Source organism: Cebus imitator, unplaced genomic scaffold (genome assembly GCF_001604975.1).
Source record: "Cebus imitator isolate Cc_AM_T3 unplaced genomic scaffold, Cebus_imitator-1.0 Scaffold11, whole genome shotgun sequence".
NCBI classification, from domain to species: Eukaryota; Metazoa; Chordata; class Mammalia; order Primates; family Cebidae; genus Cebus; species Cebus imitator.
Window position 1 is genome coordinate 3997818 of NW_016107326.1, and position 14442 is coordinate 4012259.

The 14442-nt window shown below is 39.7% G+C and overlaps 1 protein-coding gene across 4 annotated transcripts in view; it reads left to right on the forward strand.

Annotated features, from left to right (window-relative positions):
• Positions 1-14442, forward strand: part of WWC2 (WW and C2 domain containing 2) — a 210143-nt gene that overhangs the window by 172772 nt on the left and 22929 nt on the right. For all 4 annotated transcript variants that reach the window (XM_017549366.2, XM_017549396.2, XM_017549386.2 and 1 more), the window contains 4 exons: positions 1694-1892; positions 3227-3391; positions 5251-5343; positions 6914-7156. In XM_017549366.2, coding sequence (XP_017404855.1) covers positions 1694-1892; positions 3227-3391; positions 5251-5343; positions 6914-7156 — 700 coding nt within the window. The remainder of the gene's footprint in view (positions 1-1693; positions 1893-3226; positions 3392-5250; positions 5344-6913; positions 7157-14442) is intronic.

Here is a 14442-nt window from a genome sequence, read left to right on the forward strand (position 1 = left end):
GCTCACTGTAACCTCCGCCTCCTGGGTTCAAGCGATTCTCCTGCCTCAGCCCCCCAAGTAGCTGGGATTACAGGCACGTGGCACCATGCCCAGCTGAATGTTTGTATTTTTTAGTAGAGACAGGGTTTTACCATGTTAGCTAGGATGGTCTCGATCTCCTGACTTCATGATCTGCCTGCCTTGGCTTCCCAAAGTGCTGGGATTACAGGCATGAGCCACCATGCCTGGCCAAGCTTTTTTTCTTTTTTAAAGTCTAAACTTGATTTTGAAAGATATGGTAGCTTATTGTAGAGTTGTAGATAAATTTAAAAGTGACTCTCTTTTGCTTTTAATTACCTGGAAGTACAATTTAGGCTCTAGTAAGACAAAGCAAATGTTTAAAAAATAACTTCTGATTAATCATTTTTTGGTTTGTTACCACTCTTAGGTTCTTTTTCTGTGTCCTTCTCTGTATCCATACCCAGTCCTTTAAAAAGGGGGGATGGAGGGGAAGTTATTACAGTTTTTGTCCAGGTTCATGTATATATAAAGAGCTGTCCTTCTTGGATTGCACTTTTTTTCTCTTAAAACAAATTTTAGTGAATATTTTACTTTTTAAGTATATATATATGTGTGTGTGTATATATATATATAATATATATATAAAATCATTTGAGTTAATTTTAAATATATGAACATTTAGAAGGAAGAACTTCTATTGTGATTTTTAAGAATGTAGATATACTTTGTCCTTATCAAAAGTTCTTTATAGTGAATAAAATTCACAGTACTGCAAAACGAATAAATATGAGAGTGATTATAGGGTTCGTTATAGTGTCTTTAAATACTAAGCCTTTCTCATGTATGTAAAATACACTTTGTTTTACACATAGTTTCAAACAGTACACTTAAAATGTAAACAAATGAATTTATTGTTTTGTTTGATGGTTCCCCTTGTGCTAATTTTCATGGCTAGACATTTATTACCTGGTCTGTGCCAGTTTGCATTATGTCACCAACCAAATTAAAGCTGAACATTTAGTTATCAATGGAAAAAATGTTTACGTTAGGAGAACATGAAACTCCACAAAGTATGAGATGTTCTAAACCATCCTAGTAGTTCTGCTTTATGTAGTCTGTTTAAGCCATGTTTATATTCTGGAGCACTACTTATAATGCTGCTTCAGCCCATGCCAGGGCTTTTGTTAAAGAAGAGTCTTCTACTAGTTTAGAAGAAAAACTCCCTTAACATAGGCTTCTCCCTGCTAGTCTGTGAGCACACTCAATAAAATGGGTATTTAAAATCCTTATTCTTTATTCAGTCTTAGCTGAGAGTAACTCCATTCTGTTACATAATTATTTTACAATAAATGAACAGTGAATACCAAGTTATTTTATAGTGAGTGTCAATATTTTGAAATGCTAACATTAAACTCTGTGATTTTCAGAATATGTCTATTTTAATGTATAGAAATTATGTTAAATTTCATGCGCTTAACTTTTTAGTACCACGTTGAGGTTATTTTGCTGCAGTTTACTAGAGGGTGAAGTGAGGATTTTATTTTTTATGAAACATTTAGTTAAAAACCCCAGCCAAAGAAATGGCTTGTCTCATTACGTGTGAGTCCCAGGTAACAACTTAGCATGCCCAGGTTGTGTGTTCATAGAGCATGCCTGCCTACCAAAAGTGTGTTTTGTTTTTGTTTTACCATAGGTTAACAATGCTAAGAGAGGCCTCTGATGAAATTGTGGCTGAAAAAGAGGCTGAAGTTAAATTGCCAGAGGACAGTAGCTGTACAGAAGATTTAAGTTCATGCACTAGTGCGCCTGAGGTGAACGAAGACAGGAACAGGAAAGAAAACAGCTGTGTCAAAGACCTCAAAAGTCAGCCACCTACTGGAATACCAACGCTGGTGACTATTCCACTGTGCTGTCTTAAAACTGATACTTTACAGGCACCATGTGGACCAGGGAGATGCTTGTTTGTCTCCTTAGGTGTAAATTCCATGTCCGGATTTTGTGCCAAAAGCTGATCATGAAAGGCATGTGTGGGAATAGGCTCTAAGAAGCATCGTAAATGCTTTAAAGTGGGCCCAAAATATTCTCCACTTGCATTTGGAGAATATATAAGAAGAGAAATAGTGCTGGCTACTTTAGAGCTCTATAAAGATTCTGTGAATATTTAAAAAATATTTTCTGAATTCCTTGGAAAACAGCAGGGTGTCTTTTATCAAATTCATATATGTAGTAAGTTTTATTTCCATTTCAAACATGAAGTAAACATTTAAAGTTCATTTGGTTAGGTGGTGCCCTGATTGGAAAGGTGACAGGTGACTTAATGTAGGCACAAGTGCCAACCAAGTTATTAAACAGGTAACTTTGCTAGTTAAGTGAGAGATGTGTTGAGACTGTCAACCCCATATGGGGAAAAATATTTTCAAGCTTTGGGAATGTTCACACACTGGGGGATATTGGTAATAGAGTTTAGAAAATTCTAATTAATTAAATAATAAATAAAATTATTCCTGAAGAAATAATATTATGCCCTGACTGAGAACTTTCTTTCACAAAGGAGCAAACTTTCATTAAGAGGCAGGTTTAAAATCAAGTTATACCTATAAGATAAAAAATAGACATCTGCCTTTGCCTACTGAGTTTGTATTTTGAGAAACTTCCATTTTTTACTTAAGTTTTGTTTTTGTTACATTTCTAAAGATCCAGTAAAATACAACTCAGCTTCACAACAGTTATGTTTATACATGTATAATTACATATTCTATTTAAACCTGCAAGTTTGTGGTATGTTTCATTTTTTTATATTTTATTTTATCATTTATTCTGAAAAAATCTAATCAGAAAGTTGAATAAAGTTTAATGATGATATATACTCAAATAGGATTCTTTTTAGAATCACTTTAAATCTAAATCTTTATTTTTACGTCTGGCCTTTTGGAGGCAGCACCTCTACTTAAGGGTAACCTTGTGGACAGATCATGCTGCCTATTATGCAGAACTTCCTAAGAACTCAGTAGAAAAGCATTCTTGGTAGAAAATTGAAGAGAAATTCTCCCCAGAATTTCTCCCCAGTACTTCAGAAGTGCTACAGTCTGTAATACAAAGCCTTTCTCTTAAGAAAGTGCTCCATGAGTCTCTGTTGTAACATTAGATATTTTTTCTTTCTTAGAAGAAAGGAGCATAATGTTTGCAGATCTATCAGCTCCTGACAAATTGCTGACTTCTCTTACAGGTTGATAAAGAGACAAATACTGATGAAGCTGCTACTGACAATATGGCAGTTCGCCCCAAAGACCGCAGTAGCCTGAGCTCTAGACAGCGTCCCTATGTGAGGAGCAGTGTGATAGTGCGCTCACAAACCTTTTCTCCGGGAGAGCGGAATCAGTACATCTGCAGGGTAAGGTGGCAGTGCTGTGGCAAGGCGCTGGGACTGCAGCTTCTTCCCTGCTGCTAGAGAGTGGGCTGCAGAGGACAAGAGACAGTGCTCTGGGAGTCTTCACATTACAACTACAAATACTGGAAATGCAATAAAATAGATGTAGAATATCACACACTTATGATCCTTTTAAGTTTGTTTGTTTTTCCGTCAAATTTCATGTCTCCTTGGTTCCAATGTGATTTATTTGGCAAGTAAGTGAAGTTTAAGAATCTGAGTGCTAAGTATACGTACGTTATTTGGACTTCAGTCATATTTAGAAACATAAAGTGGGTTTTTGAGATATATGTAGTCTGTATATTTCTATTCTATATCATATGTCCTTCAAACCATGTTAGTCTTGTTGAACTGAGAATTGTGAATTGCTTTTTAGAGCAGAAGTCCTCTTTTAATAATGCTTATAAACACAGAATCACATCCATAGTTCTGTGAAGAAAATTATGAGATTTGCATCAATTTACCAAATTCTACTTCTAGAAGTATTTCTAATTTATATAGTAAGATAGACATAGTATTATAAACTGGGGTAGAAATACCTTTTAAATTCTATATTTATTCATTCAGTTCAACACATTTTTATAAGCACCTGCTTGTAAGCACTTTCCTAGATACATGGGATTCATCTAGAAACAAGAGACCCAGAGGCCTGCCATTGCAGAGTTTATATTCCTGTGAATCGAGCCAGACCACAGCAGCAAATACGATGAATAAGCTATGAAGTATCTTGGAAAGGGATCAATGCTGTGGATAACAGTAGTGCAGGGGGGTTGGGGGTGATATGCAGGCTGCATTTCAGTGAAGATTTGAAGCAGGTGAGACAGTGAGTGTGGGCTACTTGGGCTAAGAGCATTCTAGATAGCACAGACTGTGTCTCAACTCTGACCTTGAGCTCTGTGCTTTATGGAGACCTTTTTATTTTTTGAGACAGAGTCTCATTCTGTTTCCCAGGCTGCAGTGCAGTGGCGCAATCTTGGCTCACCGCAACCTCTGCCTCCTGGATTCAAGCTATTCTCCTGCACCAGCTTCCCAGCTGGGACTACAGGCATGCGCCACCATACCTGACTAATTTTTGTATTTTTAGTAGAGATGGTTTCTCTATGTTAGCCAGGCTAGTCTTGAGCTCCTGACCTTGTGATCTGCCCGCCTTGGCCTCCCAAAGTGCTGGGATTACAGGTGTGAGCCACTGTGCCCAGTCTTATGCAGACCTTTCTTTAAAGAAACGAAAATGATCTATTAACTAAAAATACAAAGGATAATTTTATTTCAAGAAATATATAAGTACTTTAAACATAGGATTTTTGATAACTACTACCAAAAGGCAGCTATTTAAATTATTTAAGAGGCCAGGAGTGGTCACTCATACTTGTAATCCCAACACTTTGGGAGCCCGAGGAGAGCGGGTTGCCTAAGGTCAGAAGTTCAAGACCAGCCTGGCCAACATGGTAAAACCCCATCCCTACTAAAAATACAAAAATTAGCCAGGTGTGATGGCACATGCCAGTAATCCCAGCTACTAGGGAGGCTGAGGCAAGAGAATTATGTGAACCGGGGTGGTGGAGGTTGCAGTGATCCAAGATCACACCACTGCACTCTGGGTGGCAGAGTGAGACTCCATCTAAAAAATATATTAATTAATTAATTAAGAAAATGAAGTTATTTAACAAAACATAGAACAGGAAAAACCTTGTTTGAGGGGATTTTCTTAAAGAAATAAACTCTTAACTATCACTACCTGCTTTACTTGGTAAATGTCTCAGTTCCAGACTTCCACTTGTACTCTGATATGCAGTGATTTTTGTTTTTCAATCTTTTGTTGCCAGTTAAATCGGAGTGACAGTGACAGTTCAACCCTGGCTAAAAAATCACTGTTCGTGAGAAACTCCACTGAACGGCGCAGTTTGAGGGTCAAAAGGGTATGTATTCCCTCAGCCACGTTCCACTGTCCCTGGACCAATCCAAAATTGTGACTTGTACAGCACAAACTCCAGAACCACAGAATGAATGTCAGTGCTCCATGCACTTAGCCTACTGAATGCAGCCACTGGGACACACAGAGACGCAGGTGCCATGGCTGCTATGGAGACGGGGGTGTGTAGAGCATTTACTCATCATTGGTGCAGAACCTGTGATGGTTAAGGCTGGATATGTAGCTTCAGTATCTCTGGAGAAGGGGCCTGCTGAGCCTGCAGGGGTATCAGATGATGGGAGAACACGTTTCTGATCACGCTGCATACCATGTCCAGGTCTTGAGCAATTGCGGGAAGTATAAGACGTGGTACCTTTTCTGAAGGACACACATTCTGGTAAACTGGTTACACACACAGAGAGTCAAAACTTATTCTGAAATCAGAATAGGGATAGGCAGGGCCTCTCCCTTCCATTTGGCCCGAGCACTACCATTATTTCAGGTGTTCAAACTAGAGTACTTGTCGAAATTGAGTCCCTCCTTACTCATATCAAATACTACCAGTTCTTATTAAGGATCATTTATTTTGCATTCAGACTGCCAGTAACCTAGACAAGAAGTACCTCCTTGTTTCCCTCTTCTGGTACAGTGTCACCTCTCACCCAGCCTTGCTTAAAATCTCTTCCTCAAGGGAATGTGCCCTGACCCCGAGTGATCTGTCCCCTTCCCTGACATCCTGTGCACTCCTGCCCTTGCTCACAGCTTCCTCTTGCTTAAGGTCTCGTGTCATTCTGCAGTTGAAATCTTCAAGGGCAGAGATTCTGTCTTCTCTTCCTAGTAGTTTGCCTGCACAGCCCCAGCAGACGTTTATTTCATGTGTGTTCAATAGTTATTGCTTGATGAATGGGTATGATTGGCCCTGGGAAGAGCCGTGGTGAAAGTAAGTAGCACACAATGGGAAATCAAGGAAGGCAACTCAATTTAAGCATTCTGATTAGAGGAGAGAGTCAAAACTTAGCAACATTGACCAGCTGTATTCTGCACGGCTCATGGAAATGGTAGAGTTATGTGTCCTAAAATGGAGGAAACAGAAGTGTCTTACAATGTTTTTATTTATCACACAAGGCAGGCTTCATGCAATGAATTGGTCAGGCTAAGTTAGCCAGGCTGTACTGTGGTAACAACTTTAAAAACTTCTGTGGTATAAAACAATAAAGGTTTATTTCTTGCCTAGCTACTGGTTCACTGCAGGTTGGCAGGAGGCCCTGCTCCATGTTGTCCCACTCAGGGCCCATGCTGTTGGAGCCTCCCTCCGTGGTTCTTTGCTCTCCCTCTAGCAGGGGCAGAAACGTGCACCTCTCCCACTGGCCTTGACAGGCTCCTGCTGGAAGTAAGGCACATCCCTCCCACTCTCCTGCCATGGGCCAGAGCAAGTTGCTCCTGCCACTTAGGCAGCTTAGGCCCTGGCTTCTAGGGCGCAAGGAGGCACCATCCATCGTGCGCCAGGAAGGAGGGAAAGCAGAGTACCCGCTGCCTGTATAACCAGGGTGTTCGTCATTCTGTTTCCCACTATCCAGACGGTTTGCCAGTCAGTCCTTAGAAGAACAGCACAAGAGTGCCCAGTGCGGACATCTCTAGATTTGGAACTGGACCTTCAGGCATCTCTGACCCGGCAGAACCGCCTCAATGATGAGCTGCAGGCGCTCAGGGACTTGCGGCAGAAGCTAGAGGAACTGAAAGCTCAGGGAGAGACTGACCTTCCACCTGGCGTGCTGGAGGACGAGAGGTTCCAGAAGCTTTTGAAGCAAGCTGAGAAGCAGGTACACAGCTCAGGGTCTGTCATTTCGGAGGGGCTTACAATCTTTTTTAAAGCATGCCATGTAGCAGGTACCCAACTAACACTTCTGTTTTGTGCGTAAGTCTTTAGATGTTTTACTACGCCTTGAAACTCATTTTTCTCCACTGTTATGGGCCCTTTTTTTTTTCCAAACTAGAAATGTTGAAGGAATAAGGAAGCTGGGAAAGTGGGTGTGGCAGCAGGGGATGGGTGTGGCCAGTGGGGGTGAAGGCCTTGCCAGAGGGGAAATGGGAAATGGTCATAATTTCTCCGAATTTCTCTCCATCTCAACATAAGACTTGGCAAATAAATATAGTGTAACTTTTAGCATAAGTGAGACATTTTGTTTCAATTTTTCTATGGATATCTCTTTAAGATTTATTAATCACATCAATTGTGAAATACATTGCTAATTTTCATGCTCCTAAATTTTCACTTTCATTCTTATCTTAAAGAAAAAGTATGCTTTGCTATTGACATTCTCTCTACCTTTCACCCTACAAATAACTATACCAAATAAAGATGAAATCACTGATTAAAAAATAGAGTATTTTCAAAGAAACTGTTTCCATTATTTTGCTACCTAAATATTACTGACATTTTCAAGAATCTGCATACATATGAAATTGATTTACTTTCTCAAGAGTAGAATTTATTTTTTGATTTAGGAGTGTGCATTCATATCCATGTAGTAGCAAATAGAATTTTCCATATAGCTGAAATACTAATATTACAAATACCAAAACATTGTTTTCTTTCAGTCCCTTTGGATGGGAATGTAAGATAGATTAGGTAGTTCCCTGAAACTAACAGAAAATGTTGTCTATGATATAAACTGCTCTTTTTGGCGGAGAGTTGTTATTTGATCATGCAGTGTATAGTACCATCAGGAAAGTTTGACTCATTCAGCTAACTGGAACTACTCATCCTAGATGGAACTCAGAAACTAAATGAATGAATTTCAAGAATCAAACTGACACCAGTAATCTTTAAAGAAACTTTAAGCAACAAAATGTATTACATATCTGTATCATATCCCACCTGATAGAAGGAAACCTTCACATTGAGTTGGACCTCAGTGTTTGCTCAATCTGAAGTTGAATGGTAGGCCTTACATTTGCCACTGCAGCGAATATAGGATAATTAGACATTGCCCTGGTTTCATGAAGGAAATGCGCCAGACACACCAGGTCCATGAGAGTAGTGCTCCCTGGGGAGATCAGGAGAGGTTTCATGGAGGAAGTGACACTTGAACTGGCTTTTAAAGTGGGCAGTGGAGGCCAGGTATGGTGGTTCGTGCCTTTGGAGGTCAAGGCGGGCGGATCATGAGGTCAGGAGATCGACACCATCCTGGCTAACATGGTGAAACCCCATCTCTACTAAAAATACAAAAAATTAGCTGGACGTAGGGCAGCTACTTGGGAGTCTGAGGCAGGAGAATCGCTTGAACCCAGGAGGCAGAGGTTGCAGTGAGCTGCTATTGCGCCACTGCACTCCAGCCTGGGTAACAGAACAAGACACCATCTCAAAAAAAAAAGGTGAGCAATGGAGCTTCATAGGGGTGAGAAGCCCAGGACTCTCTATTAGTAAAGGTCCAGCAGGTGGCAGGTAGTCTTACGAAATGGAAGACTGAATTACAAGCAGAAATGACTTGCTCTTGTGTTTGCAACCTCTGTAACCATCATTTTTACTCTCTTGAGTTCTTAACTCAATATTAGCAGTAATTTCAAACACTTGGTTGACTTTGACCTACTTTAATGTCATGGAGAAGCATTGCAATCTTTGACTCTTACGGGTCAAAGCCTTCCAAAGCTGAATTGGAGTTTTACAACTACATATGTAAACAGAACTTTGTATCTTTGGGTCTTTGGTTGGTTGTTCACTTCTAGTGTGTCATGATATGAAATTCCAAATCTCTAGATGCCAGTTATTACTAAAACTATGGGACTTAATTTTTTTTTTACTTAATATCATAATGCTAAGGTTCATCCATAAATTGCTTCTTATTGCATTTCATTTTTTTTTTTGACTGCTATCCACTCTCCATTGTGTAGAGAGAAGTTCAGTAAAGCAAAAAGTTCTTTAAAAAAAAAGAAGGAAAACCAGAAAGCTCTGGCAAAATTAATGAAGCGAATATACAAATAAAGAACATTATAAAAGTAATCAGGGACAGGACTACAGGTAAATTTGAGATTTACAAAATAATTACAGCTGAGGTGGGAGAATCACTTGAGCTCAGGCATTGGAGACCAGTTTGGGCAACATAGGGAGACCTCATCTGTATAAAAAAAGTAAATAAAAATAAAAAATTCACGAGGCATAGCGGCATGCACCTATAGTCCCAACTACTTGGAAGGGTGAGGTGGGAGGATCACTTTAGCCCAGGAGGCAGAGGCCGCAGGGAGCTGTGATTGCGCCACTGCATAGGTGACAGAGCGAGAACCTGTCAATCAGTATTGAACAATTAAAAAATAAATACATAATAAATGCATACTCTCTCTCTCTCTCTCTCTCTCACTCTCTCTCTCTGTCTCCCCCTCTCTCTCTCTCCCTCCCTCTCCTCCCCCTCCCCCACCCACCCTCCAGTGCTTTGGGAGGTCAGAGTGGGAGGACAGCTTGAGGCCAAGAGTTTGAGACCAGCTGAGTGACATATCAAGATCCCATCTCTATGAAAAAAAATTTTTTTTAAGTTAGCTGAGCATGGTGGCACCTATGTATATAGTCTTGGCTGTTCTGGTGGCTGAGGCAAGAAGATCACCCGAGAGTCCCCAGAGGTTTGAGGTTGAAGTGAGCTATGATTGCCCACTGCACTTCAGCCTGCGTGGCAGGAAAACATAATTGAATACTGTAAGAAATAGATGCCCACAATTTGGACATATATCTAGGAAAATATGCTAGAATGGATGTTTGGAAAGAATAAAAAGGATAGAAAATTCTATAACTCTCTTAAAAATACGGAAGCTGTGATTAAAACTCTACCCACAAAGAAAATATAAGTTCTGGATGCGTTATAGGCATTTTCCACCACACTTTCAAAGAACAGATTATCTCAATTTTATACAAACTCTTCCAGACACTAGAAAAAGAGAACACTTCCACACCTAATTTTATGCAATCAGCATTCCTAATACCAACACTAGACAAAGATACTATCAGAAGGAAAATCACAAGCCAGCCCAGTTTCATTTATGAATGTAGATGTAAGAATTCTGACTAAAAAGTATTAGTAAATAGATTCCAACACTGTATTAAAAAGATAATACATGTTGAATTGTACAAAGGTTTTGTTTGTTTTGTTTTGTTTTTGAGATGGTATCTCACTCTGTTTCCCAGGCTGGAGTGCAGTGGCATGATCTCAGCTCACCACAACCTCCACCTCCCAGGTTCAAGCCATTCTGCTGTCTCAGCTTCCTGAGTAGCTGGGGCTACAGGTGTGCTCCCCCACACCCAGCTAATTTTTGTATTTTTAGTAAAGACAGGGTTTCACCATGATGGCCAGGCTGGTCTCGAATTTCTGACTTCAGGTGATCCACCCACCTCAGCCTCCCAAAGTGCTGGGATTATAGGCATGAGCCACTGTGCCTGGCAGGTTTTTTTAATATTAGAAAACAATGTATTAAAAAAAAATACATGTTGACCATGTCGAAATGTCTAAGGATATTTTTAATACTAGAGAAATCTGTTAATATAATTCATTACTTTTAACAGATTGAGGGGAAAAACCATTTGGTCAACTCAATAGATTCAGAAAAATATTGAGAAAAGTCATTGTTTCTTCATGTTTAAAAATCCCAGTAAGTTAGAGACAGGAACTTCCTCAACTTGATAAAGAATAACTTAAAGTAAATGTGGTCATAAATAGATAAACATTAGAATCATTTTCTTTACAATCAAACACAAGACATTCAACATTGTTCTGTTCAACATTGTGTTAGGAGTTCCTAAACAGTACCATAAGGCAAAAAAAAAAAAAAAGTAGAAGAGTAGAAACAGAAAGATTGGAAAGAAATAAAGCTGCCACCATCTACAGGTGACATTGCATACGTTAAAAAAATTGTAATTTATTGCAAATAGTAAGAGTTTAGCAAGATGGGTGAATAGAAGGATACCTAAAAGGGTGAATATCAGGATATCTAAAAGCCTGTTGCATTTGTTTACACCAACCAGAAACACCTAGAACATTTAAGTAAGAAAATTATACCAGTATCAATAGCAAATATCAAGAAATACATTTAACAAAAATAAACAGTGCATTATAAAGAAAATTAGAAAACCTAGTGAGAAGAAATGTAAAAGCAAATTCGTAGAGAATTTATTACGTTCATGTAGAGCAGGAGTCAGTAAGCCTTTCCTATAAATGACCATGTATTAAGTATTATATCAAATATTACACAATAATATAATGTCATTATAATTAAATACTAATAATGTTAAATATTCTAGGCTGTCTGGCCCATATATGTTCCCTGTTGCCACTATTCAGCACTGCCATAGATAAAATGTAAATAAATGATGTATTTGCATTCCAATAAAACTTTATTTACAAAAGCAGATGGCAGGCCATAGTTTGCCAACTGCTGATCTAGAGGAAGAATTAATAATGTGAAGATGGCCAATTCTTTCTACAGTGTACCATAGAGGCAATGTAATTCCAAGCAGCATATCACGTGGTTTTTCATGGATATTGATGCTGTTAATAAAAAAGTAAAGTCAAACAATCACCAGGGTACTTTGGAAAAGAATAACAAGAAGAGGGACTTGCTGTACAGGAAATCAGGATTTATTCAACTGCTAAAGTAGCAGGAATTTGTGGAAGAATTAAGAGATCAATCATGGCATGAATACAGAGCTCAGAAACAGACACATCTGTATGGAGCGTTGGTTTGTGATGTGGGTGTTATCTGTGTGGAGCATTGATGTGTGATGCCTAAGTAATAGGGAAGCCAGGAAGGCTTCTGAAGTGTTCTCTGGAAAGACACTGTGGCAGTAGTATATGTGACCATGGCTAAAGCCAGAGGCTCCTTCCCATCCCAGTCCCCAGTGTCAGACATTTTCTTATGAGATAAAGTCAGAGACTTTGGCAGATCCAAGCAGTTATGTGTAATACTGATTGAAAAAGAAGATTAAGACCTTCTTTTAAAAGTAAAACTATCATAAATACTGTTTTCCTGAGTGTTATTTTTTTATTATCTTTCATTATAGAATTCTGCTAAGATTTTGACTGTTGTTGATGGATGATTCAAGGTTTGGGGGCTGATAGGGTGACCTTTGTTTTCTTTCCACACAAAAGCAGTCTTTGGATTTGCTCTAAGTAAAGTCGAAGTAAGTAGAAGGAGTCTAGAACCCAGTAACCCAAGGAAATCATCAGGGCAGACACATGGCTCAGAGTCTCTGAAAACTGGCAGTCAAGTAAGACTTGATGTTTGAGACACACATGTTCATTTTAATGATTTGTCCTTTAATGAGCCAGTCAAGAATGTGTGTGTGTTTTCAGCTGAAAAAAATTAAGGAGTTTCTTGGGAAACTTGAGCAGACATATTTTCTGTAAAAACACAAACACCTCCTAATGCAAATCCTTCCTCTTGAACTTCTATGCTGCCTTCAGACTAGAGTGTAAACTCCCCAGGGAAGCAATGAGGCTACTTTTGCTTCTTCGGTATTACAGCGCCTTAGTAGATGTTCCGTCCAACCTTGGCAGAAGTCTCCTTTGCCTCATTCAGGCTGCTCATATTGTTGACCAGCCATGATTTGAGTTCTGCTTGCCTCCTGCTTGCCACTAGAGTAGTGGTTGAATACACTGACTTATTGGTGAACAGATCTGTACAGCCTGTAAAGCATGATGAGAATCTGACTGGTGGGCACTGTCAGTGGCCCTAGCGTAGTTTGGCCATGTGAGGGCCCCCACCCTGTCCTCAGGGAGCCCTTGGTCCAGCTGTGCCTTGGTGGCCCTGGGATCAAGTTTAAGGAATATCATGGTCTAGGGATATTACCAGATCAAATTGATATTTATTAAAGACTTTTGAAATTGACCCTCAACTCTTTTGACAGACGTTCTGAAAGTTTTCTGCCGTTTTGTTCCCAGCATCTCACACGATATTCACAGCCATGATCTAGGAAAGTAATGACAGTGGGAGGGGAAAAGTGACCAATTCATTCTTCCCAGGGTGCCGAGATCCCTGACACCCCTTGTTTGTTTGTTTTCGTCCCTATCATGCCAACCTGTCATTCTCTTCTTAGTAACAGAAATAATGATAGGAATGTGAGGCATGTTTCTCAGACGTAATATAAGGTTGAACTAAATTACCTTCTAAGTGACCTGTTTGGGAACTGTCATCTCTGTCATTCATTGCAACCATGGTGGTATTTTTCACTTACATCTCCTAATTGTTAGCATTTAGTTATTCCTATTGCAGGGCACCGCCTAAAAATAATGCTGGCTAGCATACCTGACTGGTGCTGTCACTTCCTGGGCCTGCCTCAGAGCCAGCATCTTCATAAAGGTGCCACCATAGCTCTGTGAGGGTTTTGATTCTTTAAAATGTCAACACAACCCAACATGCTTGTATACAAAGCCAAGTGAAGTTGGCCTTGCCAGTAGGGGTAACATTAATGCTACGTTGGATGTATTTTGCTCACAAAACAGGCTTTCTGTTACCCATATGGCAGTATACTCTTAGATGTGTAAAAACTGGTCACTTGAGCTCAGAACTGCCCAGGAATAATTCAGAGATCATGGAACTGTCCAATTTGGATCAAGGGTGCAAAGATTTGAGAGGGTCAGAATCCTTTTGTCTTGCCCAGTGAAGGACACAAGCAAGCCTTGTTCCAACTGGAAACTGTCTGAAAAAGAGTGACACTTCAGAACTCTGCTTTGTAAACTAGTGCTTTATTTTATATTAATTTACAGTTGTTTAGTCACAAAATGATACCTGTGCATAATTCTGGCCTCATAATAAGTTTCTGATAATGATTAGAATCATGCTTACATAGATTGCATGGATGATTTTGCTTAGAAATTATTTCTTAATGGAAGATTTCTTTTTGAGACAGGGTCTCTCTCTGTTACCCAGGCTGGAATGCCATGGTGTGACCACCACTCACGACAGCCTCGACCCAGGTTCAAGCAGTCCTTCCGCCTCAGTTCCCTGGGTAGCTGGGACCACAGGCGCACACCACCAGACTCAGCTTTTTTTTTTTTTGTAGAAACGGGGTTCCACTATATTTCCCAGGCTGGTCTTGAACTCTTGGGCTCAAGCAGGTCTCCCTCCT